Source organism: Bos taurus, chromosome 1 (assembly GCF_002263795.3).
Source record: "Bos taurus isolate L1 Dominette 01449 registration number 42190680 breed Hereford chromosome 1, ARS-UCD2.0, whole genome shotgun sequence".
In the NCBI taxonomy this organism is placed as follows: Eukaryota; Metazoa; Chordata; class Mammalia; order Artiodactyla; family Bovidae; genus Bos; species Bos taurus.
Window position 1 is genome coordinate 65,853,903 of NC_037328.1, and position 27,253 is coordinate 65,881,155.

The window sequence follows — 27,253 nt, forward strand, 5'->3', positions numbered from 1 at the left end:
TTTTCAGTTGGGAGCTATTATAAGTAAAGCTGTTATGACCAATTGTGTACAATTTTTAGTACAAATATAACTTATCTCTGTGTTACATGTATCTGGGAGTGGAGTTTTGGGGTTACAGGGTATGCATATGTTAAACTTCAGTAGATACTACTGAATTTTCTAAAGTGGTTACACCAATTTGACTTCCATTAATAGCATATAAAAGTTCTATTTGTTCCACATACTCACCAGTGTTTTTATTTTTCCAACTTTAGTCATTCTGAGGTATATATAGGACTCTCACTGTGGAATCTAATTGCAATGCATGGCCCTGATGTCTAATGATTTTGATGAACTTCTTTTATGTTAATTGACTACTTTTAATATCATCTTTTATGAGATATTCAAGTCTTCTCTCATTGTTATGTTGCCAAGTTTTTCTTTTGGTAAGAAATTCTGTGTATGTGTATAGATAGGTACAATGAAGTACTTTTGTTGGGTGTATATAGAGCAAACTATCTTCTCCCATTCTGTGCCTCACCTTTTACTCTCTTAAAGGTGGTCTTTTGATGAACAAAATATTTTAATGCTAATATTGCTCAATGTATCAATATTTTTCTATTGTTAATGCTTTATGTGTTTTGTTTTTACAAACATCTTTGTCTACCCTAAGGTCATAAAACTATTGCCCTGTTTTCTAGGAGCCTCATTGTTTTACCTTCAATTTTAAGTTCAAGTTCCACTTGAAATGTATTTCTGTGTCTAATGTGAGGAAAGAGTCAAGGTTTATTACTTTCATTTAGGTATCCAGTTGATAAGGACCATTTATGAAAAAACTATCATTTCCTCTAGGCACTAAAATGGTACTTTTGTCCCAAATTAGTGTACTCTACTGTGTATCTATGTTTCTAGACTTTATGTTCTATTTCATTTGCATGTTTATCTATCATTTATCCTATTCCTTATTGTTTTAACTGCTGTAGCTTTGTAGTATTGCTGATAGCATAGGTCCTTCAATTTTGTTTTTGCGGTTCTTTTTCAATAATGCTATAGTTATTTTAGGTCTTTTGTGTTTTCATATAACTTTTAGAAAAAAATTATCAGTTTGCACACAAATCGACATGCTTGGATAGTGACTACAGTTTCATTGTATCTGTAGATCAGTTCGTCAGAGCTGATGTTCAACAATGAATTTTCCATTTGGTATCTCTTCATTTATTTCTTCTTTCAGTAATATTTTTCTTTTTCTTTGTAGAGGTCTTACACATCTTTCATTACCTTTATTACTCAGTATTTGATTTTTTGTTGTTAATTTTTTAATATCTTTTTTTATGCTTTGTGGCTTTAATATAAAAGTAATTAATTTTTGTGTATTGATATTATATCCAGAACATTTGATAAACTTATTTAACTTCAGTAATTTGTCAGTTCTTTTAGATTACCTATGTATCTAATTATCCTCCACGGGGTCAAAGAGTCAGACACAACTGAGCAACTGAACTGAACTGAACTGATCTGTTAAAAGGACAATTCTATTTCTTCTTTCTAAAGGAAGAAATCAGCTAGAACCTCCAAAACAATGTTGAATAGATGTGATGTTAGCAGATATCTTTTCTTTTTTTCCAGTCTCAGGTATATGTCTTTCAAGATTTCATAGTTAATTATCAGGATTGCTACGGGTTTTTAATAGACATTCTGCTTTTAGTTCTCTGCCTTGGATGTTTCTTCTTTCATTAATGTTAAAGCAGATCTGGAAACACCGTCACATTTTTTTTTTTTTTTGGCAAAGCACTCAAAGGGCTTTGCATGCAATCAAATAGATTGCTTCAAAACAGGAAGATTTTGACTACTTTTGTATTATGTTATTTGGAACAGAAATGCTTGACTAAGATTCATTACCACTTCAGTGCCTTATTTGAGAATGGTTTACTGGCAGGTCCCATTCTTCTTTGGATTTCCCTGGTGGCTCAGATGGTAAAGCGTCTGTCTACAATGTGAGAGACCTGGGTTCGATCCCTGGGTTGGGAAGGTTCCCTGGAGAAGGAAATGGCAACCCACTCTAGTACTCTTGCCTTGAAAATCCCATGGACAGAAGAGCTTGGTGCAGGCAACTATCCATGGGGCCCCAAAGAGTTGGGCACGACTGAGCGACTTCACTTTCACTTTCATTCTTCTTTAGTAGCCATTTTAAACTATAAATAATCATGATTGAGGAATGATATTTTTTCTTACATTAGCTTTCTAATCACTGTATATATTTCTTAAAATATGTGAAGTTTATCTTTCTGGGGAAAATACTAACAGATTTTTTTTTATCTTAGTTAAAATTGCTGGAAATAATGAATATTTGCTTATTCCATTTGTCATGAAAAAGGAAAAATAATTGTGTTATATTAATGAATCTTTTTAATCCCACAAAGGAGAATGTGTTCAACACTATTTCCAGCACACTATGCCAACAAATGTACATTAAAACATTCTGCAATCTCTTGCTGTTGTAAAAATTGCTGCATTCAATCTAGATTATCAGGAAAGGTAGAGTTAAGAAATGAAGATTCTTAGCCCAATCAGATCTTAAAATGTAACCATGAAAAAAAAAAAATTTTTAATTTTAACAGTAGCCTTATAAAATTCATGATGTATATTATCTTTAGAGGTAGAAAAGAATGAAAATATAAACAGTTAAAATGTTCAGATAACTTACAAGTGATAGAATCAATATACCTGGTTAAGAATATTTGTAATACATTCTAACTTTTGAAAAACGAATAAAAACATTCATGCCCTCTAGCAAGTCTCCTTGATTTATACACTTACGGAAATTTCATAGGTCTGATTAGTAATGATAATTATTATGTTTATATCTCAGTATATCTTCCTTTTTATGTATATATAGCATTTAAGAGCCAATATTCTTTTTTTCCACATAATGCAGTGGATTTTAAGTTTAAAACCTGTATCAGAATCATATGAAGAATTTTTATTAAAACATAGATTGCTGAGTATAAGAGATTCGAATTCAATAAATCTAGAGTGGGGCTTGATAGTTTGTATTTCTAGCAAGTTCCCGGATGGTACTAATGCTTCTGGTCTCTGGACCACTGGAGAACCTGACTCTGAAATTTTTTTTTTTTTTTTTTTTACATTATTTGTTCAGTAGTTGCTTCCCTTCTCGGTTTCTGTTTTGGGATCCCAAACCCTCACCTATTTAAGTCCACTAAAAAACATTAAAACCTCGACACAAATATCTCTGAGTAAGAGAGATCAGAAATAAAGAAAGCCAGAGACCAGTAATCATGTTATAACTCTGCTTTCTTACATGGATGTTAAACTCCCTTTTATGCCAATAAACCGCAAGTAATACAGGGTGAAGTTTCAGACTATTAAATATTTCCTTTAGGATAATGTGAGAGAACAGCATATGGATTGGGAGATTAAAGGATCCCAATGAACCAATCAGAATATTGATATTCTCAGCTTTCAAGATAACAATCATTTCATATTATTCATTACCCAACTGTTACATTCAAAAAGTAAGTCAAGTGTCTATAGTTAGAGTGATATTATGATATCCACTGAGAATAAACTAATGAACAAAATAAAAATACCCGTGACAAATGGACCTGACAGTCTATCTGCAGAAATAAACATTAAAGCAATAGTTATACAAATTATTATCTTTCCTTAAAGCTGTATAACCGTATTTCACTCACCAGGTAAGGTTGTGCAGTTTGGGTACTGCAAAAACATACTTCCCGAAGAGGTGAGTAGAAGCTAACATCAGTACTAGCTCCACCAAACCTGGAACAGGACTGCAATCCCCTAAGAAAACAGTCCCTTTTCCTTTGGGCCAAGAGTTGAAAATTAATCAAGCCCTCAACTGTAGGGTTATGTCTGCACACAAGGTGTGCATTTTTCTAATTTGTTCTCCTTGAAGGTTTGCCTTTAAAAATCATTTTCTCAGTTTAACATTTTTTTGGGAGGGTTATCATTAGGTTATCGGAGAAGGCAATGGCACCCCACTCCAGTACTTTTGCCTAGAAAATCCCACGGACGGAGGAGCCTGGTAGGCTGCAGTCCATGGGGTCGCTAAGAGTTGGACATGACTGAGCGACTTCACTTTCACTTTTCACTTTCATGCATTGGAGAAGGAAACAGCAACCCACTCCAGTGTTCTTGCCTGGAGAATCCCAGGGGCGGTAAGGCCTGGTGGGCTGCTGTCTATGGGGTCGCACGGAGTCGGACACGACTGAAGCAACTTAGCAGTAGCAGCAGCAGCATCATTAGGTTATAATACTGCTGCTACCTATGCAGCCATCCATCCTCACGATTCTCACTGTCTACAATATAGAATAGCATAATATTTATCCTTTAAGATATCTTTATTAAAAATTAGCATGGAAACTAATGCCACAAAATGCTAAAAAAAAAAATCAGTTCTGTTCTCAAACCTGGGTTAAAACTAGGTCTTAGAGCCTAGTTTTAATGCCATTTCTGTGTAATTCTACATGTCTAGAACCCCATTACATCCTTCAAGAAAGAAAGCTTCTTCCTTTCAAAGTGTCCTCTGTTGGAACAGTGTCAAAATACTCAGGTAAAGGCAGTTAAATTTTGTGCCTTCCAAATAGTTATTATGAAAGTCACCTCTAAGGTAAAAACTCTTGGTTCATTTGGGCTAAAAAATTACATGCCAATAGTTTTTTATTCCCTTCCTTTAGGACTTGCTACCAGAACTCCCGAGGCAGCACCAGGCTTTTATAGGAATGAAATACCAGCTATGAGACAGAGGAATCAAGTACATCATTTGCCAGGTGAAAGTGAAAATTTCTTTTATGAACAAAAAAGCTATTATCTCCACAATTTATTCCAAAACCTTTCTTATTTGTTGTGCTAAAAATACATCTCACTCACGGTGAATAAAGACCAATTTCCCTAAAGCAATGGTTAAAATTATAAATATGAACTATACAGCAGGAATTCCTAAAGCTTTTGAAATGTGCCACAGAATTTTGATAGTGGGGTTTTCTACTTTAAATCTGGATAATTTCATCAGGCCTATAAGAAAATATGAAGTGGCCAACAGAGAATTCAGGGAAAACCCAAGAGCCAAAATCTAGAGTAGTTTTGTAAAAATTCTCCTATATTCTTCATGATACAATTAAATATTTTCTGTGATCAGAAACAACTGTGATGCTCATGGAAACTCCAAAGCATTGCCTCAAAGGGGCAATGCTCTCTCAGAAATAGTAAGCAAAAAGAAAAGTCCTATATATTTTATGCAGGCTCATTGCATATTTGGTGCTATTCATAGGAACCAAATAAGAAGAGGGAGGGGACAGATGTACACCTATGGCTGATTCATTTTGATGTTTGACAGAAAACAACAAAATTCTGTAAAGCAATTATCCTTCAATTAGAAAATGAATAAAATTTTAAACAATACATAGCTTTCTTAAAATAGGCATTCATTATAAAATGACTTATGACTAGATTTACAGGCAAATTTGGCCTTGGAGTACAAAATGAAGCAGAGGAAAAGCTAACAGAGTTCTGCCAAGAGAATGCACTGGTCGTAGCAAACACCTTTTTCCAACAACACAAGAGAAGACTCTACACATGGACATCACCAGATGGCCAACACCGAAATCAGATGGATTATATTCTTTGCAACCAAAGATGGAGAAGCTCTATACAGTCAGCAAAAACAAGACCAGGAGCTGACTGTGCTCAAATCATGAATTCCTTATTGTAAAGTTCAGACTTAAACTGAAGAAAGTAGGAAAAACCACTCGACCATTCGGGTATGACCTAAATCAAATCCCCTACAATTATACAGTGGAAGTGACAAATAGATTCAATTAGATCTGATAGAGTGCCTAAAGAAATATGGATGGAAGTTCGTGACATTGTACAGGAGACAGTGATCAAGACCATCCCCAAGAAAAATGCAGAAAGGCAAAATGGTTGCCTGAGGAGGCCTTACATATAGCTGTGAAAAGAAGAGAAGTTAAAGGCAAAGGAGAAAAGGAAAGATATACCCATTTGAATGCAGAGTTCCAAAGAATAGCAAGGAGAGAGAAGAAAGCCTTCCTCAGTGATCAGTGCAAAGAAACAGAGGAAAACAATAGAATGGGAAAGATCTCTTCAAGAAAATTAGAAATACCAAGGGAACATTTCACGCAAAGATGGGCTCAATAAAGGATAGAAATGGTTTGGACCTAACAGAAGCAGAAGAGATTAAGAAGGTGGCAAGAATACACAGAGGAACTATATAAAAAAAATCTTCATGACCCGAATAACCACAATGGTGTGATCACTCACCTAGAGCCAGCAAATTTGGAAAATTCAGCAATGACCACAGGATTGGAAAAGGTCAGTTTTCATTCCAATCCCAAAGAAAGGCAGTGCCAAAGAATGTTCAAACTATTGCACAACTGCAGTCATCTCACATGCTGGCAAAGTAATGCTCAAAACTTGGAACATCGAAAAAGCAAGAGAGTTCCAAAAAAGCAGTTCTAGTTGTGCTTTCTTGACTGTGCCACAGCCTTTGACTGTGTAGATCACAACAAACTGTGGAAAACTCTTCAAGAGGTGGGAATACCAGACCACCTTACCTGCCTCCTGAGAAATCTGTAGGCAGGTCAAGAAAAAACAGAACTGGACATGGAACAACAGACTGGTTCCATATAGGGAAAGGAGTATATCAAGGCTGTATATTGTCACCCTGCTTACTTAACTTATATGCAGAGTACATCATGCAAAATGCCAAGCTGGATGAAGCACAAGCTGGAATCAAGATTGCCAGGAGACATATCAATAATCTCAGATAAGCAGATGACACCACCCTTATGGAGAAAGTGAAGAACTAAAGGGCCTCTTGATGAAAGTGAAAAAGGAGAGTGAAAAATTTGGCTTAAAACTCAGCATTCAAAAAACTACAATCATGGCATCTGGTCCCTCACTTCATGGCAAATAGATGGGGAAACAATGAGAGATTTTTGCAGGGGTGGGGGGCGCTCCAAAATCACTGCAGATGGTGACTGCAGCCATGAAATTAAAAGATGCTTGCTCCTTGGAGGAAAAGCTATGACCAACCTAGACAGCATATTAAAAAGCAAAGACATTACTTTGCCAAAAAAGGTCTGTCTAGTCAAAGCTATGGTCTTTCCAGTAGTCATGTATGGATGTGAGAGTTGGACTGTGAAGAAGGCTGAGCACTGAAGAATTGATGCTTTTGAACTGTGGTGCTGGAGAAGACTCTTGAGAGTCCCTTGGACTGCAAGAAAATCCAACCAGTCAATCCTAAAGGAAATCATTTCTGAATATTCATTGGAAAGACTGATGCTGAAGCTGAATAAATTGAGAAAAAGAAACATGAGAATTACAAAAAATACTATTGAAATTGTATGACATCCCATTGGCAGAGACAAGATGGCAGAGTAGAAGGATGTGCACTCACCTCTTCTTAGAAAAGTACCAAAATCATAACTAACTGCTGAAATCCACCAACAATAAACACTGGAGCCTACCAAAAAAAGATCCTGTACATCCAAAGGCAAAGAAGCAGCCACAATGAGACAGTGGGAAGGGTACAATCATGATAAATCCATACCTGCCAGGTGAGCAAGCCACAAACTGGAAAATGATTATAACACAGAATTTCTCCCTCAGGAGTGAAAGTCTGAGCCCACTTCAGGCTCCCTAACCTGAGGGTCTAGTGGCAAAATGAGGAGCCCCCAGAGAATCTGGCTTGGAAGGCCTCTGGAGTTTGTTCGTGGGAATTCTGTAGGACTCGGGGAAACACAAACTCCACTCTTGGAGGGCACATATAAGGTCTCATGCATACCAGGACCCAGGAGAAAAAAAGCAGTGGCCTCATAAGAGCCAAAGTAGACTTACCTGCTAGTATTGGGTGGGGGGATCTCCTGTGGAGGCAGGGGGCAGCTATGGCTCACTACAGGGACAAAAACACTAGCGGAATACTTATTAATTAGTGTGAACCCTCCTGGAGGTCACCATTTCCTCTCCAAGATTTGACTTCATCCAATAGACTCTAGTGCTGGGATATCTCAGACCAAACGATCAACAGGTCAGGAAATTAACCCCACCCATCAGCAGATAGGCTACTTAAAATCTTCCTGAGCACATAGCTGCCCATAAAACACAGCCCTGTCCACCAGAGGGACAAGACCCAACTCCACCCACCAGTAGCTGGGAACCAGTTCCTGCCACCATGAAGCCAGTATAAGCCTCTTAAACAGCCTCATTCACCTGGGGGTAGACAGTAGAAGCGAGAAGAACTATAACCATGCAACCTGAGGAATGGAAACCACAACCACAGAAAGCTAGACAGTGTGAGACAGAGGACTATGTGCCAGATGCAGGAATAAGATTAAATCCCAGATGAACAACTGAGTGAAGTGAAGACAAGCAATCTATCTGAAGAAGAATTCAGAGTAATATTAGTAAAAACCCAAGATCTCAGAAGAATGGAGGCATAGATCAAGAAGAGACAGGAAATGTTTAACAAAAAGCTAGAAGACCTAAAGAGCAAACAAACAGATGAAAAGTACAATAACTGAAATACAAAATACATTGAAAGGGATCAATAGCAGAAAAAGTAAGGCAAAAGAACAGATAAGTGAGCTGCAAGACAGAATGGTAGAAATCATGGCTGTGGAACAGAATAAAGAAAAAAGATTGAAAGAATAGTGTAAGAGACCTCTGGGACAACATGAAAAGCACCAACATTCACATTATAGGGATCCCAGAAGGAGAAGAGAGAAAAAAAGACCTGAGAAAATATTTGAAGAGATAATAGCTGAGAACTTCCCTAACATAGGAAAGGAAACATTCACCAAAGCCCTGGAATCATGGAGTCCAGGCAGAATAAACCCAAGAAGAAACACACCAAGACATGTAGTAATCAAACTGACAGAAATTAAAGACAAAGAAAAAATACTAAAAGTAACAAGAGAAAATCAACAAATAACGTACCAGGAACTCCCATAAGGTTATCTGCAGGCCAGAAGGGAGTGGTAGGAGAAGGAAATGGCAACCCACTCCAGTCTTCTTGCCTGGAGAATCCCAGGGACGGGGGAGCCTGGTGGGCTGTCGTCTCTGGGGTCGCACAGAGTCGGACACGACTGAAGAGACTTAGCAGCAGCAGCAGCAGCAGGGAGTGGTATAATATTTTCAAAGTGATGAAAGGGAAGAACCTACAGCCAAGAATACTCTACCCAGCAAGGATCTCATTCAGATTTGATGGAGAAATCAATAGCCTTACAGAGAAGCAAAAGCTAAGAATTCAGTACTGTCAGACAGGCTTTGCAACAAATGCCAAAGGAACTTCTCTATGTGAAAAGAAAACGTCATAACTAGAAACAAGAAAATTATGAGTGGAAAAGCTCTCTGATAAAGGCTAATACATGGTAAAGGTGGGAAGTACTCCACACACAAATACAATCTCAAAACCAGCAACTGTGATAAGAGGAGAGTACAAATACAGGCTATTGGAAATACACTGGAAATTAAAAGATCAATGACTTAGAACAATCTTTTTTATATACAGACTGTTGTATCAAAACTTCATGGTAACTGCACATGGAAAATCTACAAAGATACACACACACAGAAAAGAAAAAGTAATCCAAACACAACGGTAAAGTTAGTCATCAAATCACAGAAGAGAGCAAAAGAGGAAGGTAAGAAAAAAGACCTTCAAAAACAGATCCAAAACAATTAACAGAATGGCAATAAGAATATGCATATTGATAATTACCTTAACCATAAATGGATTAAGTGCCCCAACCAAAAGACTGAGTAGCTGAATGGATACAAAAATAAGACCCATATATATGCATATATATACAAGAGACCAACTTCAGATCTAGAGACACATACAGACTGAAAGTGAGGTGATAGAAAAAGGAATTTCATGCAAATGGAAATTAAAAGAAAGTTGGAGTAGCAATACTCATATCAGACAAACATTAAAGACTGTTACAAGAGACAAAGAAGAACATTATCTAGAGGAATTGGTAAAGGAATTGATAAAGGAATCAATCATTGATAAAGGAATCAATCCAAGCAGAAGATAACAATTCTAAATATATATGCACCTAACATAGCAGCATCTCAATATATAAGGCAAATATACTAACAGCCTTAAAAAGAGAAAACAACAGTAACACAGTAATATTGGGGGACATTAACACCCCACTGTCAATGAACTGATCATTCACAAGAAACTCAGTAAGGAAACACAGGGCCTTAAATGACACATTTAGTTGGTATTTACAGACTATTCAAAAGTATATAAATATAAATCCAAAAGGAGCAGAATACACGTTCTTCCTAACTGCACATGGAACATTTTGCAGGATGGATCACATGCTGGCCACAAAGTGGCCTCAGTACATTTAGGAAAATGGAAATTATATCCAGCATATTTGCTGACCATAACACTATGAGATTGTAAATCAACTACAATGAAAAAAAAAAAGTAAAAAGAGCACAAACATATGGAGGCCAAACTATGCTACTAAACACCAATGAATCACTGAAGAAATCCAACAGGAAATAATACTTCGAAACAAATAAAAATGAAAGCATAATGATCTGAAAGTTATGGGATGCCGTAAAGCAGTTTTAAGAGGAAAGTTTATAGCAATACGATCTTACCTCAGGAAATTCAAAAAAATCTCAAACAAACTTACACCTAAAGCAACTAGAGAAAAAAGAACAAACAAAACCCAGAGTGAGTAGAAGAAAAGAAATCATAAAGATCAGAGCAGAAATCAATGAAGTAAGAGTTGAAGAAAATGACAGAAAAGATCTATAGAACTAAAAGCTGGTTCTTTAAAAAGATTTTTTATAAACTGATAAACCTTTAGCCAGACTCATCACAAAAAAAGGGAGAAATCACAAATCAATAAAATTAACAATGAAAAGGGGGAAGTTACAAAAGATACCACAGAAATACAAAGGATCGTAAGAGACTACTACAAACAATTATATGCCAATAAAATGGACAATGTAGAAGAAATGGACAAATGCTTAGAAAGATGCAAACTTCCAGGGCTGAACCAGGAAGAAACTGAAAATATGAATAGACTATTACAAGCACTGATATTGAAGCTATGATTAAAAACTCCCAACCAAAGCCCAGAAATCCTCCACCAAATACAAACCAAATCCAAAAACCTATTAAAAGGATCATATACCATGATCAAGTGGGATTTATCCCAGAGACACAAGGATTTTTCAATATCTGCAAATCAATCAGTGTGATATACCACATTAACAAAACTATATGACCATCTCAATAGATGCAGAAAAAGCCTTTGACAAAATTCAGCACCCATTTATGATTTTTAAAAAATTCAGAAAGTGGGCTTAGAGGGAATCTGTGCCAACATAATAAAGGCCATATACTACAAACCCACAGCAGACATCATTCTCAATGGTGAAAAACAAAGCATTTCCTTTAAGATCAGGAACAAGACAAGAGCACTCACTCTTGTCACTATTATTCACCATAGTTTTGGAAATTCTAGCCATGACTGTCAGAGCAGAAAAAGAAAAGAAATCCAAACCAAAATAGAAATAAAACTGTCACTGTTTGCAGATGACATGATCTTATGCATAGAAAATCCTAGATGCTGCCAGAAAATTGCTAGATCTCAATGAATTCAGTGAAGTTGCAGGGTACAAAATTAATGCACACAAATATGTAGCATTTTCATACACTAACAAGGAAAGATGAGAAAGAGAAATTAAGGAACAAATCCCATTTACTATCTCATCAAAAAGAATAAAATATCTAGGAATAAACCTACATATGGAGGCAAAAGACCTGTACTCTGAAAACTATATGACACCAATGAAAGAAATTGAAAATGATAAAGATGGAAAGATACTACATGTTCTTGGATTGGAAAAATAAATATTGTCAAGATGACCGTGCTTCCCAAAGCAATCTATAGTTCAGTGCAATCTCTATCAAATCACCAATGACATTTTTCACAGAATTAGAACAAAAATGTTAAGTTTGTATGGAGACATAATAGAACTTGAATAGCTAAAGCAATCTTGAGAAAGAGAAACAGAGCTGGAGGAGTCAGGCTTCCTGACTTCAGACTAAAACTACTAGGCTACAGTCACCAAAACAGTAGGGTAGTGGCACAAAAATAGAAATACAGATCACGGGACCAAACTAGAAGTTCCAGAAATAAACCCACACACCTGTGGTCAATTAATCTATGATGAAGTAGACAAGACTATACAATGGAGAACAGACAGTGTCTTCAATAAATGACTGGGAAAACTGGACAACTACATGTAAAAGAATGAAATTACAACCTTTTTATCCCATACACAAAAATGAACTCAAAATAGATTAAAGATCTAAATGTAAGACCTGATACTATAAAACTCGTAGAGGAAAACATAGGAAGAACACTCTTCAACGTAAATCAATCACAGCAATATCTTTTGATCCATCTACTGAAGTAACAGAAATAAAAACAAAAATAAACAAATGGAACCTAATTAATCTCAAAAGCTCTGGCACAGCAGAGGAAACTATGCACAAAACTAAAAGACAACCCACAGATTTGGAGAAAATATTTGCAAATGAAGCCACTGACAAGGGGTTAATCTCCAAAATCTACAAACAGCTCATGCAACTCAATATAAAATACACACACACACACACACACACAGCCCAATCAAAAATGGCATAAGATCTAAATACACATTTCTCTAGAGAAGACACTAAGATAGCCAAGAGGCACATGAAAAGATGCTCTACATTGATAATTATTAGAGAAATGGAAATCAAAACTACAATGAGATATCATCTCACCCCAATTAGAGTCATAGTAGTGTTAGTCACTCAGTCATATTCAACTCTTTGTGACCCCGCCATAACTGTAACCCGCCAGGCTCCTCTGTCCATGGAATTCTCCAGGCAAGAATACTGGAGTGGGTTGCCATTTCCTACTCCAGGGGATCTTTCTGACCTAGGGATAGAACCTGAGTCTCCCACATTTCAGGCAGATTCTTTACCATCTGAGCCACCAGGGAAGTTTCCCCCCTCCAATCAGAATGGCCACCATCAGCTGGAAAGGGTGTGAAGAAAAGGGAACCCTCCTACACTGTTGGTGGAAATGTAAAGTGGTATAGCCACTATGGAGGAAAGTATATGGAGGTTCCTTAACAAACTAAAAATAGAACTACATATGACCCAACAAAATTAAATTTTGACAAAATTAGAGGTATGTAGGCTTTTCAGGACTCCATCATGGCACTGTAACCCCAAAATGTTTTTTAGTGTTTTTGTTAACTACACCCGTGTATGTATATATGTGTGTATGTATATGCACATACATCAGGTATTTTTGTCCTATCTTCATTTCTAGCATAGGGAAGATAGAGACAAATGAAATTCATTACTGTATTCCAATGAGCCAGTTAATTGATAGGTAAACTTTCCTAACATATTAATCTAAACATTTAATTTGGTGTTTTATTTATTTTATAGATATAGATTTTATAAATGTGTAGGGTACACAGGTGGTATCTTATGTCAGGAACATTTGTGTTGCTTAGTGCAAAGGGCATAGATTTGGAGTCGGAGAAATCTGACCTTACTCTGCCTCCTTCCAGGGCTTCCCTGGTGGCTCAGCCAGTAAAGAATCTGCCTGCAATGTGGGTGGACCAGGTTCAATCCCTGGGTTGGGAAGAGAGCTCTCTTAGTGCAGTGTGCTTAACCAATGAGTAATGTGAAGTTTTTGTTTCCGTTTTTCGCCCCTTTGGCTAATGAAACAAAATGATAGTGGTATTACACTTTTGCTAGAAAATAAAAATGAAATTCATAGATCTGCATTCCCAAGGGCACATTGCAAAGACTGATAATGTATTTTCACTCAGTATATTTCTAGAACCACTTACCTCTTATTCCCTTTTGCCTTACTCATCTTCCATCTCAAATTCCTCAAATGTTAATGTGTAACATGTTCTTCTAACACTTGAAACATGCTTTCTTTCTGTTTTAGCCCTCTTCAGAATAACCCATCATCCTACCTTCTGAGTTCACTGTTTTTTAAAAACATTCACTCAGCACACATGTATTAATACCTACTTTATGCCAATTAATTAGATATTGGGAATATAATCCCCATGTTTAGAAAACTCAGAATTTATAGGATGTTAATCAACAGTAAGAGAATAAAAATAAATCCAGTATAATAAAATGCAAGTGTTATAAAGAGATGTGCACAAGGTGCTATGAAGGTTAAGGTAATGGCACCAAATGAAGCCTTAGGTCAGGCTGCCTTCATAGAGGATGCTTTTTCAGCTGTCTTAAAGGATAAGTAGGAGTTTACTTGCAGCTGGACAAATGAAGAGAAGGTTTTTCTGTGAAATAGTATCTGGCACCTGTAATTAACATTTTTATAAAGAAGTTCAGCAATTAATCTTACCATCTAATTTCTCCCTTTTCCTCCCCTAGTTATACAACTGAGGATGGGGTTTGTGAGAGGGCCCCCAATTTTTAGGTAGGAAGCAGTCTACAGGAAACCAAGAAGGTATGTGGTAAAGTGGAGAAGGTATCCGAAAAAGAGGAGCAGATTTGAGAGCCAGAGTCAATTACATATTAGACTAATAGAAAGGAACTAACAGAAACTTTTTTGACCTCTTCCTGAAAGCATCTTTGTAAATCCATTTCTGAAGTAATTCAGACTATATAGATATGTTGAAATACCCTATTTAAAAACAAAATAGAATTAAAAATATAAATTCTGAAACAAATCCTTACAAAGAATTAGTTTCCATTTTAAAAATTAAGTGAAAGATTTCAAGTAGTAAAAATTCCTACTCCCTCAGTCTATCTGAATTGTGAATCAATTTACAAAATATACTTTATTTGCAACCTCTTCTGGTATAATTATTACATTTATTTATTTAGTTTGCCATATTTTTATATAAATAACAATCTTTTTATTGTGCTGATTCCAAACCCAAATTGCTCAAACTTGATTTCTCTTTAGAAGAATTATTTTTAATTTTTTAAAGACAACTGCCTGTTGCTATTATTTTTATTAGAATGATAATACTTAGATTTCCTTTAGTAAGCAGTTTAGCATGACATATTGTAGTCATCAAGCTACAGCCCACAGGCCAAAGCCAGCTTGCCACCTATTTTGGTATGACTTGAGAATTAAGAATGGGTTTTTAAATTTTAAATGGTTGAAAAAAAATCAAAAGATGAGTAATATTTCATGACACACAAAAAGTATACTTAGGTTTCTTTTACATTTAGGTTTCTACAAAAAATATTTCATTCCTGCTGAAATATTAGAGGTATCCATCAAATAACATTTTTGATACTAAGAAGGTTAAGCTGCAAATTGATCAAGGGAATTTTATTAAACTTTAAGTTTTATAACTAGGTGGTAACAATTCAGAAATTTGTGACTTATGTTTTCTGATTTTAAATTGAGTATTCTTTCTTCTATATCATACTGCATCTTTATTTTAAAATAATTTTCCTAGTTGTAAAGAAAAACACTCATTAGAAGGCATACATTAATTGATAGTATCAATTTGGGTCTTAAAGTATTGACAGAAAAGGTTTCTAACTTGATTTCCCCTAATGCATTTCTATCATAATGCATTCTAGTTTAATATTTTATGAGATACCCTATGTAAAATATTTATTAACAGATGAGGAAAATTTTCAATAAATTGTAGTTTTCTTGATTTATCCAAACATTTTATGACAGCTTGATTTATAATAATATAATTAAACATTTTCAAATATTTTTTATTCGAGTTTTTTGAACTACTGAATTTAACATTGTAGTATTCAATGTTGAAGTCATTTCATGGTATGGTAAAGTTTCCTTGACTACATTATATACATCTCTAATAGAATTTTCTACTTCAGAAAATGTTTATAAAGTTAATCAGTTTTTACCCTTACCATTGCTACTTATGTTATGAGTTTGTACATTTGTTGCAGTACTTACCTGTTAGATTTATCTGAAATTGACCTTTGGTTCTTTCCAAAATAAGAAATCACCTCTCATGCTATGTGTGAAAAAACTACACAAAGATACATTTGATTATTTACTGTAATAACAATTGCTTTTCTCATGTTTCTGTTTGCATAGTAAATATTTAATCCTGAATGACAAACTAACATTGAACAATATTTCCACTTCTATACATGCTCACTAATATTAATGTTCATCAGGATTTCAATAATTATACTGTAAAACATACTGTTCCCTCACACTCCTCTTCAGTTTTATATAATTAACTGCCTTTTTCCTTTTTCTGTTGTTTCAGTTAAAGGATCAAGAAAGTTAAGTCTGCCAACAGATCTTAAGGCTGATCTTGGTACGGTAGGCAAAAGCCAACAATTTTAAGTTTTCTTACATTCATTTGGCTGAACATTAACCAACCGGTCCATGAATAACAAGTTTCCTAGATGGCAGTGTTTAATGGCTTTTCAAAAAGGCTTTCTTAAAAATCACCATACAGTTCTGTTGGCAGCATTCAACATTTTGTTTGTTAACAATCATTTTACAAAACTGTTTCATAAATCATTACATACAAACTATATAATGTTTGCGGGTTTTTAATCATGAAAATGTTTTTAAACATTAACTAGAGTCATGCATATGGACCCTTTGTGACAGTAATCATGTAAATGAGCATCATTTTCTCTGGAACTATTTGGATATTAATATCATTTACAACTAATGCTATTTAACAACAGCAACTACAAAGTCTGATACATAAAAGAATGGAGTTCTTGCCATTAAGGAAAGTTATAGAAGGTGTTATTCATTTTATTTTTTGTGGTGCTCCAAGCTCCAGTACTCTTGCCTGGAAAATCCCATGGATGGAGGAGCCTGGTGGGCTGCAGTCCATGGGGTCATGAAGAGTCGGACATGACTGAGCAACTTCACTTTCACTTTTCACTTTCATGCATTGGAGAAGGAAATGGCAACCCACTCCAGTGTTCTTGCCTGGAGAATCCCAGGGACGGGGGAGCCTGGTGGGCTGCCGTCTATGGGGTCGCACAGAGTCGGACACGACTGAAGCGACTTAGCAGCAGTAGCAGCAGCAAGCTTATTCATAATTCCAGTTCTGAAATAAATAAGGTCTTATTAAATAGGTTTTCATCAATTTTTCTCTCAGAACTTTAATCTACTTGTCCCAGGATAGTTTCTTTTGTGAAATTTAAAGGAATCACCTTTACCTTCATCTCCTTTCTTCTGACTTAAAGTCATCGCATAAAACCTATGAATGTCAATGTCATGTCTAAAATAACAAAAATTCAATAATTAGTCTTTGTTTTTTAGAGTCTTCAAAGCTGTTTCACGTACATGATTTTATTTAACTTTCTTAGCAACTCTTTAAAAAGTCCTCTGGTAGCTCAGACAATAAAGAATCTGCTGCATTGCTGGAGACCTGGGTTCAATCCCTGGATTGGGACGATCTCCTGGAGAAGGGAATGGCTACCCACGGCAGTATTCTTGCCTGGACAATTCCACAGACAGAGGAACCTAGTGGGCTACAGTCCATGGGGTTGTAGTGTTGGACATGACTGAACGACTAACAGTTTCACTTTTTCAGCAACTCTTTAAGGTAGTTATCAGTATTCCTTTTTTTCTAGAGCAGAAACTGACATTATATTGTTAATAAATTGTAGAATTAAGATTTGAACTTAGATCACAGAACATAATACTCAAAGTTTATTAAGCATAGTCACACACCTCATCTCATTTTACCTAAATTAAATACCTTTCAGCAATAATTTGTAACATTTAAAATCTAATTACATACCATCTTAGATGAATTTGATTAGATAATTATGTCAGTGATATTAATTGCAAAGCACATTTTAAATGCAGATGCAACATTATTCAGTATTAGTTCAATACTAACTAAATTGTTATGAAGTTAATTAGTATTTTGCCAGTGTAATTGATATTCAACATTTCTAGTTCCATGTATTGACCTCCTACTACATGTCAGACAGTATGCTATATAATTTGTACATATTATTTGGTATATGATACATAGATAATAGATTAGTAATATTCTACCCACTTTACAAATAAATTAAGGGTATGAAAAATTAAAATTTGTCTAAGGTCAAAGATGGGCTCGATAAAGGACAGAAATGGTATGGACCTAACAGAAGCAGAAGATATTAAGAAGAGGTGGCAAGAATACACAGAAGAACTGTACAAAAAAGATCTTCACGACCCAGATAATCATGATGGTGTGATCACTCACCTAGAGCCAGACATCCTGGAATGAGAAGGCAAGTGGGCCTTAGAAAGCATCACTACGAACAAAGCTAGTGGAGGTGATGGAATTTCAGTTGAGCTATTTCAAATCCTGAAAGATGCTGCTGTGAAAGTGCTGCACTCAATATGCCAGCAAATTTGGAAAACTCAGCAGTGGCCATAGGACTGGAAAAGGTCAGTTTTCATTCCAATCCCAAAAAAAGGCAATGCCAAAGAACGCTCAAACTACCACACAATTGCACTCATCTCACACGCTAGTAAAGTAATGCTCAAAATTCTCCAATTCAGGCTTCAGCAATACATGAACCATGAACTTCCAGATGTTCAAGCTGGATTTAGAAAAGGCAGAGGAACCAGAGATCAAATTGCCACCATCCGCTGGATCATCGAAAAAGCAAGAGAGTTCCAGAAAAACATCTATTTCTGCTTTATTGACTATGCCAAAGCCTTTGACTGTGTGGATCACAATAAACTGTGGAAAATTCTGAAAGTGATGGGAATACCAGACCACCTGACCTGCCTCTTGAGAAACCTATATGCAGGTCAGGAAGCAACGGTTAGAACTGGACATGGAACAACAGACTGGTTCCAAATAGGAAAAGGAGTACATCAGGGCTGTATACTGTCACCCTGCTTATTTAACTTAAAAGCAGAGTACATCATGAGAAACGCTGGACTGGAAGAAACAAGCTGGAATCAAGATTGCTGGGAGAAATATAAATAACCTCAGATATTCAGATGACACCACCCTTATGGCAGAAAGTGAAGAGGAACTAAAAAGCCTGTTGATGAAAGTGAAAGAGGAGAGTGAAAAAGTTGGCTTAAAGCTCAGCATTCAGAAAACTAAGATCATGGCATCTGGCTCCATCACTTCATGGGAAATAGATGGGGAAACAGTGGAAACGGTGTCAGACTTTATTGTCTTGGGCTCCAAAATCACTGCAGATGGTGACTGCAGCCATGAAATTAAAAGACGCTTACTCCTTGGAAGAAAGTTATGACCAACCTAGATAGCATATTCAAAAGCAGAGACATCACTTTGCCAACAAAGGTCCATCTAGTCAAGGCTATGGTTTTTCCTGTGGTCATGTATGGATGTGAGAGTTGGACTGTGAAGAAGGCTGAGCGCAGAAGAATTGATGCTTTTGAACTGTGGTGTTGGAGAAGACTTGAGAGTCCCTTGGACTGCAAGGAGATCCAACCAGTCCATTCTGAAGGAGATCAGCCCTGGGATTTCTTTGGAAGGAATGATGCTAAAGCTGAAACTCCAGTACTTTGGCCACCTCATGGGAAGAGTTGACTCATTGGAAAAGACTCTGATGCTGGGAGGGATTGGGGGCAGGAGGAGAAGGGGACGACAGAGGATGAGAGGGCTGGATGGCATCACTGACTCGATGGACGTGAGTCTGAGTGAACTCCGGGAGTTGGTGATGGACAGGGAGGCCTGGTGTGCTGCGATTCATGGGGTCGCAAAGAGTTGGACACGACTGAGCACCTGAACTGAACTGAAGGTCATATAACTAATAGCAAAACTGAACTTAAATCAAGTATGTATCATTGAAAAGCTTATAATCTTATAATTACCTATTATTTTTTGTAGCATATACTGTAACAAATGTCAAATGAAAAGTAGCAAAGTAAGGAAAACAAAGATTAGAGAGAAAATAGATAATGAAAAATAATAATTAACCCGTAAGTTGATTCTTTGGAAAGATCAACAAATTGACAAACCCTTACCTAGACTAAGGGAAAAATAATACACAAGCAATTAAAATCAGGAATAAAAGTGGGTGCATTACAATCAGCCTTACTGAAGAGGATTATAAGAGAATACTGTGAACAATTTTATGCCAGCATTAACTAATCTAGATACAATAGACAAATTCCTACAAATACATGAGTTACCAAAACCGACTCAAGAAGAAAGAGAAAATCTGAGTAAAGATACTGAATCAGTGCTCAAAAATTTCAAGAGAAGTCCAGGATGAGACAGCTTCCCTGGTGAATGCTACCAAATATTTAAAGAGAAATTAACACCAGTCTTCATCAAACTCTTCCAAAAAATACAAGGAACATTTCCTAACACATTCTGTGACACAACATTACCCTTATTTCAAAGCTAGACAAAGAACACTGTGAGAAAATAAAATTAGAGACCAACACCCCATATGAATATACATGCAAAGAATCTCAAGATATTGGCAAACAAAATCCAGCAGCATATTAAAAGGATTATATACCATAATCAAGTGGAATTTTTCTCAAATACATAAGTGGTTCAACAGAAGAAAATTAAAAATGTAAAAATCACACTAACAGAATGAAGGAAAAATCCCACACATGATAATCTCAACTGGTGCAGAAAAAGGACTTGACAAAATTGAATACCCTTTCATGATTAAAAAAAAAAAAAAACAAACTCAGGAAACTAGAAATTGAGGGACCTTTCTGAAACTGATAAAAGGCATTCATGAGAAGCCCACAGCCATCCTACTCAAGGATGAAAGACTGAAAACTTTCCTCCTTAAAATCTAGAATAGGGACGTCCCTGGTGGTCCAATGGTTAAGAATCCACCTGCCAACACAGGGGACACAGGTTCAATCCCTGATGTGGGAAGGCCCCACGTGCACCACAGCTTGTGAATCCTGCGTGCTACAATGACTGAGATCACACCCGAGAGCCTGTGCTTCACAGCAAGAGAAGCTTCCACAATGAGAAGCCCCCACATCACAACGAAGAGTATCTTCACAACTACAGAAAGCCCCTGCAGCAACAAATCCCCACTGCAGCCAGAAAAGAAGAGATCCAGAACAAGACAAAGGGGCTTTGTTTACTACCTCTATTTTGTATTGGAAGGTCTAGCCAGTGATTTAAGCGGGAGGGGCGGGGAAGCACATCCAAATTGATAAAGAAGTAAAACTAGCCCTGTTGGCAGATGGCATGATTCCTGTATACAGAAAATCCTCCAAAATCCACAAAAGAATAACGAGAACTAATAAATGAATTTGGTAGAGTTGCAAGGAGAGGGCAATGGCAACCCACTCCAGTACTCTTGCCTGGGAAATCCCATACACAGAGGAGCCTGGTGGGCTACAGTTCATGGGGTTGCGAGGAGTCGTACTTGACTGAGCGACTTCACTTTCACTTTTCACTTTCATGCACTGGAGAAGAAAGTGGCAACCCACTCCAGTATTATTGCCTGGAGAATCCCAGGGACGGGAGCCTGATGGGCTGTTGTCTATGGGGTCGCACAGAGTCGGACACGACTGATGTGACTTAGCAGCAGCAGCAGTAGAGTTGCAAGGTATAAAATGAGCACAAAGAAATCAGCTGTATTTCTATATACCAGTAATGAAAATTTTGAAAACGAAATTAAAAAAAAAAAAGAATCCCATTTGTAAGTCTCCTAAGAGTAAAATATCTAAAGATAAACTTAACCAAGGAGATTGAACACTTTACACTAATAACTACAAAATATTGCTAAAAGAAACTTTAAAAGACCTATAAAAGTGAAAATACATCCCTTGTTCATGAATTGGAATGTTTAATATTATTTAAGTAATACCCCAAACATTCTAACAGATTTAATGCAGTCACAGCTAAAATACCAATATTAAATAATGGTATGCCATTTTAAAATGGCATTTAAAATGGCATTTTAAATAATGGAAATGCTTTTCCTAAAATTCATATGGAAGTGCCAAAGCAAAAATAGACAAAACAATACACATGGTTGACAGTTCAAATACTCACACTTCCCAGTTTCAAAACTTTCTGCATCGCTACACATGTCAAAGTGAAAGTGAAAGTCACTTGGTCCTGTCTGATTCTTTGCGAGCCCATGGCCTATACAGTCCATTAAATTCTCCAGGCTAAAAAAATAAATAAATAAATAAATTCTCCAGGCTAGAATACTGGAGTGGGTAGCCATCCCTTCTCCAGGGGTCTTCCCAACCAAGGGATCGAACCCAGGTTTCCCACATTGCAGGGAGATTCTTTACCAGGTGAGCCACCAGGAAAGCCCAAGAATACCGGAGTGGGTAGCCCATCCCTTCTCCAGCAGATCTTCCCGACCCAGGAATCAAACCAGGGTCTCCTGTGTTGCAGGTGCATTCTTTTACCAGCTGAGCTACCAGGGGTATTGGCATGAAGATATACGCATAGGTCAATGATAGAACTGAATCTAGAAATAAAACTATACATCTGTGACCAATTGATTTTCAACAAGTTACCAGGACAATTCAATGGGGTGGGCAGGAGGGGCAGGGAATAGTCTCTTCAACAAATGGTACTGAGACAACTGGAAGTCCACGTGCATGATCATGGAGATGGACCGCTACCTCATACTACATACAAAAAAATGGATTAATGACTTAAGTGACAATGACAATAGCTAGAATGTGGAAGCAACGCAATCCACAGTCCCATCAGTGGATGGATGGATAAACAAAACGTGTGTACAGAACAATGGAATTTGCTCAGCCTTAGAAGGAAATTTTAACATATGCTACAACATGGGGCTTCCCAGGTGGCTCAGTGGTAAAGTATCTGCCTGCCAGTGCACGAAATGCAAAAGACTCGGGTTCAATTCCTCGGTTGGGAGGACCCCCTGGAGAATTTCATGGACAGAGGAGCCTGGCAGGCTGTAGTCCATGGGTTCACAAAGAATTAGACACGACTGAGCAACTGAGCACACATACACACTACAACATGAGTGAACGTTGAGAATATTATGCTAAGTAAAATAAGCCAGTCGTAAGAAGACAAAAATTGTATGATTACAATTATATGAGGTACCCAGAATGTTTACATATGTAGGGAAAGAAAGTAGAATGGTGGATGCCAGGAGCCAGGGGAGGAGGAAATGAGGAGTTGTTATTTAATGAGTAATGTGTTTCATTTTTACCAGCTGAAAAGAATTCTGGAGATGACTGCTACACAGTACAAATGTGTGTAATACCACTGAACTATACACTTGAAATTGGTTTATATCCGGAATAACTAAATCCCTAGAAACAGAAAGTAGACTGATGGTCACCAGTGGCTAGGGAAGAGTAGAATGGGCAGTGACTGCTTAATGTGTTAGTGCTGTTTTTAGTGGTGATGAAAATGTTCTGGAGCTATATAGTTGTGGCTGTTGCACAATATTGTGAGTGTACTAACTACCACTGAATTGTACATTTTAAAATTGCTTCAGATGAATCACCTCAAAAACTGCAGGAAAAATATTTTTTAAAACTGGTGAAATATGACAACTAGAGTTCAGTTAGTAGTAATGCACCAAGGTGACATTGGGAAAGGAGAATAAGAAATTTATGTATTGGCTGCTTTCTTCTAAATGCAACATTATTTCAAAATAAAATATTTTTTTTAAATGGGCAAACTACTTGAAATGACTGCCAAAGAAGATAGATGGCAAATAAGTACATAAAAAGACACAACGTCATTAGCCACTCAAGAAATTCAAATTTAAACAACAATGGAATGCCACTAAATACCCATTAGAATAGCTAAAATTATGAATACTGACAAAACACAGATCGACTGAAACTCATATTCTACTGGTGGAAATGCAAAATGGTGCAACCATTTAGAAATCAGATTGGCATTTTCTTATAAAGAAAAACACAATTACAATATTGCCTAACAATTTCACTCCTAGGTACTTATTCTTGGAGAAGGAAATGGCAACCCACTCCAGTATTCTTGCCTGGAGAATTCCATGGACAGGGGAGCCTAGTGGGCTATAGTCCATCGGGTCGCAATGAGTAGGACACGACTGAAGTGACTTAGCATGCAGGTACTTATTCTAAGAGAATGAAAAGTGATCTTCACTCAAAAATTTATATTTAGAATTCATAGCAGCTTAAATTGTAATAGCCAAAAACTAGAAACAACCCAAATGTACTTCAGTGGTGAATGGTTAAGCAAAATGTGACACGTTATACCATGAAATGCTATTCAGCAATGAAAGAAAACAAGCTATTGATATTCACAACTTGTATGGATCTCAAGAGAACTGGGCTGAGTTGGGGGTGGGGGGAATTTGATCTTGAAAGGTTAAATACTAGATGAATCCACTTATATAGTAATCTTGAAATAACAAAATTACAGAGTGGAGAACTCATTAATATTTGCCAAAAGTTAGGAATGGGTGAGGGAAGGACTAGTGGCTATAAAGGAGTAACACAGGAGACCCTGTTGGTGAGGAAACAGTTCTGAATCTTGATTACAGTGGTAGTTCCTCAAATCTACATGTGACAAAATTACATAAAACTACACATACATACACACAAACACAGTACATCTAAAACTGACAAAATCTGAGTAAGCTCTGTGACTGGCACCAATGTCATCTTGGTTTTGATTTTAAACTGTAGTTATACAAGATATTAGTGATGGGGGAATGGGTGAAGAGTACATGGACTTCCCTGTACACTTTTAAATATATTATTTTAAAAAGTTCTAATCTATTTAGAGTTACTACAAAACATTGGTTATATTCCTTACCCAATAGTTTGTAACATCCATTCCCCCACCCCTGTGTTGCCCACTCCCTCCTCCACACCGATAACCACTAGTTCTCTGTATTTGAGTTTTCTTTTTGTTACATTCACTAGTTTGCTGTATTTTTTAGATTACACATATAAGTGATATTGTATAGTATTTATCTTTCTCTGACTTATTTCATTTAGCATAACACCTGATAAGACCAACCATGTTGCAGCAAAAGGCAAGAAAACCTTTTATGACTGAGTAGTATTCCATTTTGTGTGTATGTATAATACATATATATAACGTCTTATCCATTCATCTGTTGATGGACAGAAGTTGTTTCTATATCTTAGCAATTGTAAACAATGCTCTGAACATTGGGGTGCATGTATCTTTTCAAATTAGTGTTTGGGGTTTTGGGAGACAAAAATCTAGAAGTGGAATTGCTGAGTCATATGGTAGTTCTATTTTTAGTTTTTTGAGAACTTGCATGTTTTCCACGGTGGCTGCACCAGTGAACATTCCCACTAACAGTGTATAGCTATGGCTTCCAAGGTGGTGCTATGCTATGTGGCACTAGTGATAAAGTGACACAGGAGGCATGGGTTCAATCCCTGGGTCAGGAAGATCCCCTGGAGGAGGGCATGGCAACCCAGTCCCATATTCTTGCAGACAGAGGAGTCTGGCAGGCTACAGTCTATAGGGTTGCAAAGAGTTGAACATGACTGAAGTGACTTAGCACAACAATGTACGAGGATTCCCGTTTTTTAATTTTAATGTAAGTAAGGTTTTAAAACAGTTTTACATATTGCATATTCTCCCTCTCCCCAGAGAGCCTCCCCTACTATTAACATCCTCCACCAGAATGGTACATTTTTATAACTTATGAACCATACGTATACATCATCATCACCCCAAGTCCAGAGTTTGCATTAGGGCTCATACTTGATGTTTTAACATATGCATAATGACAGGTATCCATCATTAGATAATACATTACAGTGTAATACAGAATAGTTTTACTGCTCTGACAATCTTCTGTCAGTCTAGTCATCACTTCCTCCACCTCAACTCCTAGCAACCACAGATCTTTCTACTGTCTATGGAGAATGTCAAGAATGTTACACAGTTGGAATCACAAAATCACACATGGTTTTATAGTTCATTTCTTTTTTAGCACTGAATAATATTCCTTTGTCTCAGATGTACCACAATTTATCCATTCAGGTTTCTATAAGTTTTCAGCCTCTTTGTGTAAATACTAAGGAGCCTGATTGCTGGATCATATGATAAAAGTATGTTTAGCTTTTTAAGCAGTCTTTGCATAATCAATTCTGCATCCCCACTATCAGTTATATCCCGTTATTCCAAATCTTTTCTAGCATTTGGTGTTGACAGTGTTTTACATTTTTCTCATTCTAATAGATCTATAGTGGTTTCTCATCCTTGTTTTAATTTGAAATTTTAAATATTTTTATGTGCTCATTTTGCCATCTGTCTCCTTTGGTATGGTATCTATTCAGATCTTTTGCCCATTTTTTAAGTCAGGTGGTTTGTTTTCTTTTTAAGAGTTTTAAGAGTTCTTGTGTATTTTAATGTTTTTCAGGTATATATTTTATACCTATTTTCTTCCATTCTGAAGCTTGTCTTCTCATCCTCTTAATACTGTCTTTTACAAAGTTTTTAATTTTAATGAAGTCAAATTTACCAATTTTCTTTCATGGATTGTGCCTTTGGTATTATATCTAAAAAGATATCAAACTCAAAGTCATCTACATTTTCTGTTTTCTTCTAGTAGTTTTACAATTTTGTGTTTAACATTTAGGACTATGATAAACTTTGAGTGTTTTTGAAGGTTGTAAAATCTGTTTACATTTTTTTGTGTATGTGTATATCCAGCTGTTCCACTACTATTTGTTGAGAAGACGGTCTTTTCTCCATCACATTGCTTTTGCTCCTTTGTCAAGGATCAGTTGACTATATTTGTTGGATTGATTTCTAGGCTTTCTGTTCTTTGCAATGATATATCTGTTTATTTTTTCACCAATGTCATCTATCTTCAGTACTTTAGTTTTATAGTAAGTCTTGAAGTCAAGTAATGTCATTCCTGTAACTGTATTCCTTTCCTTTAGTATTCTGGGTCTTATTCCTCTCCAAATAAACTTTAGAATCAGTTTGTCAACATCCACAAAATAACTTTCTGGAATTTTGATTGGGATTGTGTTGAAGCTACAGATCAAGTTGGGGAGAACTCATGTCTCGACAATATTGAGCCCTCGTATCCATGAACATGGAATCTGTTTTCATTTATTTGTCTTCAGTTTCTTTCATCAGTAAGGAACTTAAACAGTTTTGCAGTTTTCCTCATATAGATCTGGCACATGTTTTGTTAAATTTATGTGCATGCTTTGTTAGATTTATACACAAGTATTTTAATTTTGAGGGT

General features: G+C 36.4%; 2 protein-coding genes across 11 annotated transcripts in view; one reads left to right on the forward strand and one right to left on the reverse strand.

Moving 5' to 3' along the window:
- STXBP5L (syntaxin binding protein 5L) overlaps nucleotides 1-27,253 on the forward strand; it is a 327,745-nt gene that overhangs the window by 246,543 nt on the left and 53,949 nt on the right. For 4 of the 9 annotated variants that reach the window (XM_059885478.1, XM_059885476.1, XM_059885481.1 and 1 more), the window contains one exon: nucleotides 4,698-4,790. The exons of the other annotated variants lie outside the window; for them this stretch is intronic. In XM_059885478.1, the coding sequence (XP_059741461.1) occupies nucleotides 4,698-4,790 (93 nt within the window). The remainder of the gene's footprint in view (nucleotides 1-4,697; nucleotides 4,791-27,253) is intronic. 9 annotated transcript variants of the gene reach the window in all.
- POLQ (DNA polymerase theta) overlaps nucleotides 1-27,253 on the reverse strand; it is a 250,619-nt gene that overhangs the window by 54,539 nt on the left and 168,827 nt on the right. The window contains exon 30 of one of the 2 annotated variants that reach the window (XM_010801194.4): nucleotides 633-17,142. The exons of the other annotated variant lie outside the window; for it this stretch is intronic. Coding sequence (XP_010799496.1) covers nucleotides 17,125-17,142 — 18 coding nt within the window. The 3' untranslated portion in view covers nucleotides 633-17,124. Of the gene's footprint in view, nucleotides 1-632; nucleotides 17,143-27,253 lie in introns of those variants that run through there. 2 annotated transcript variants of the gene reach the window in all.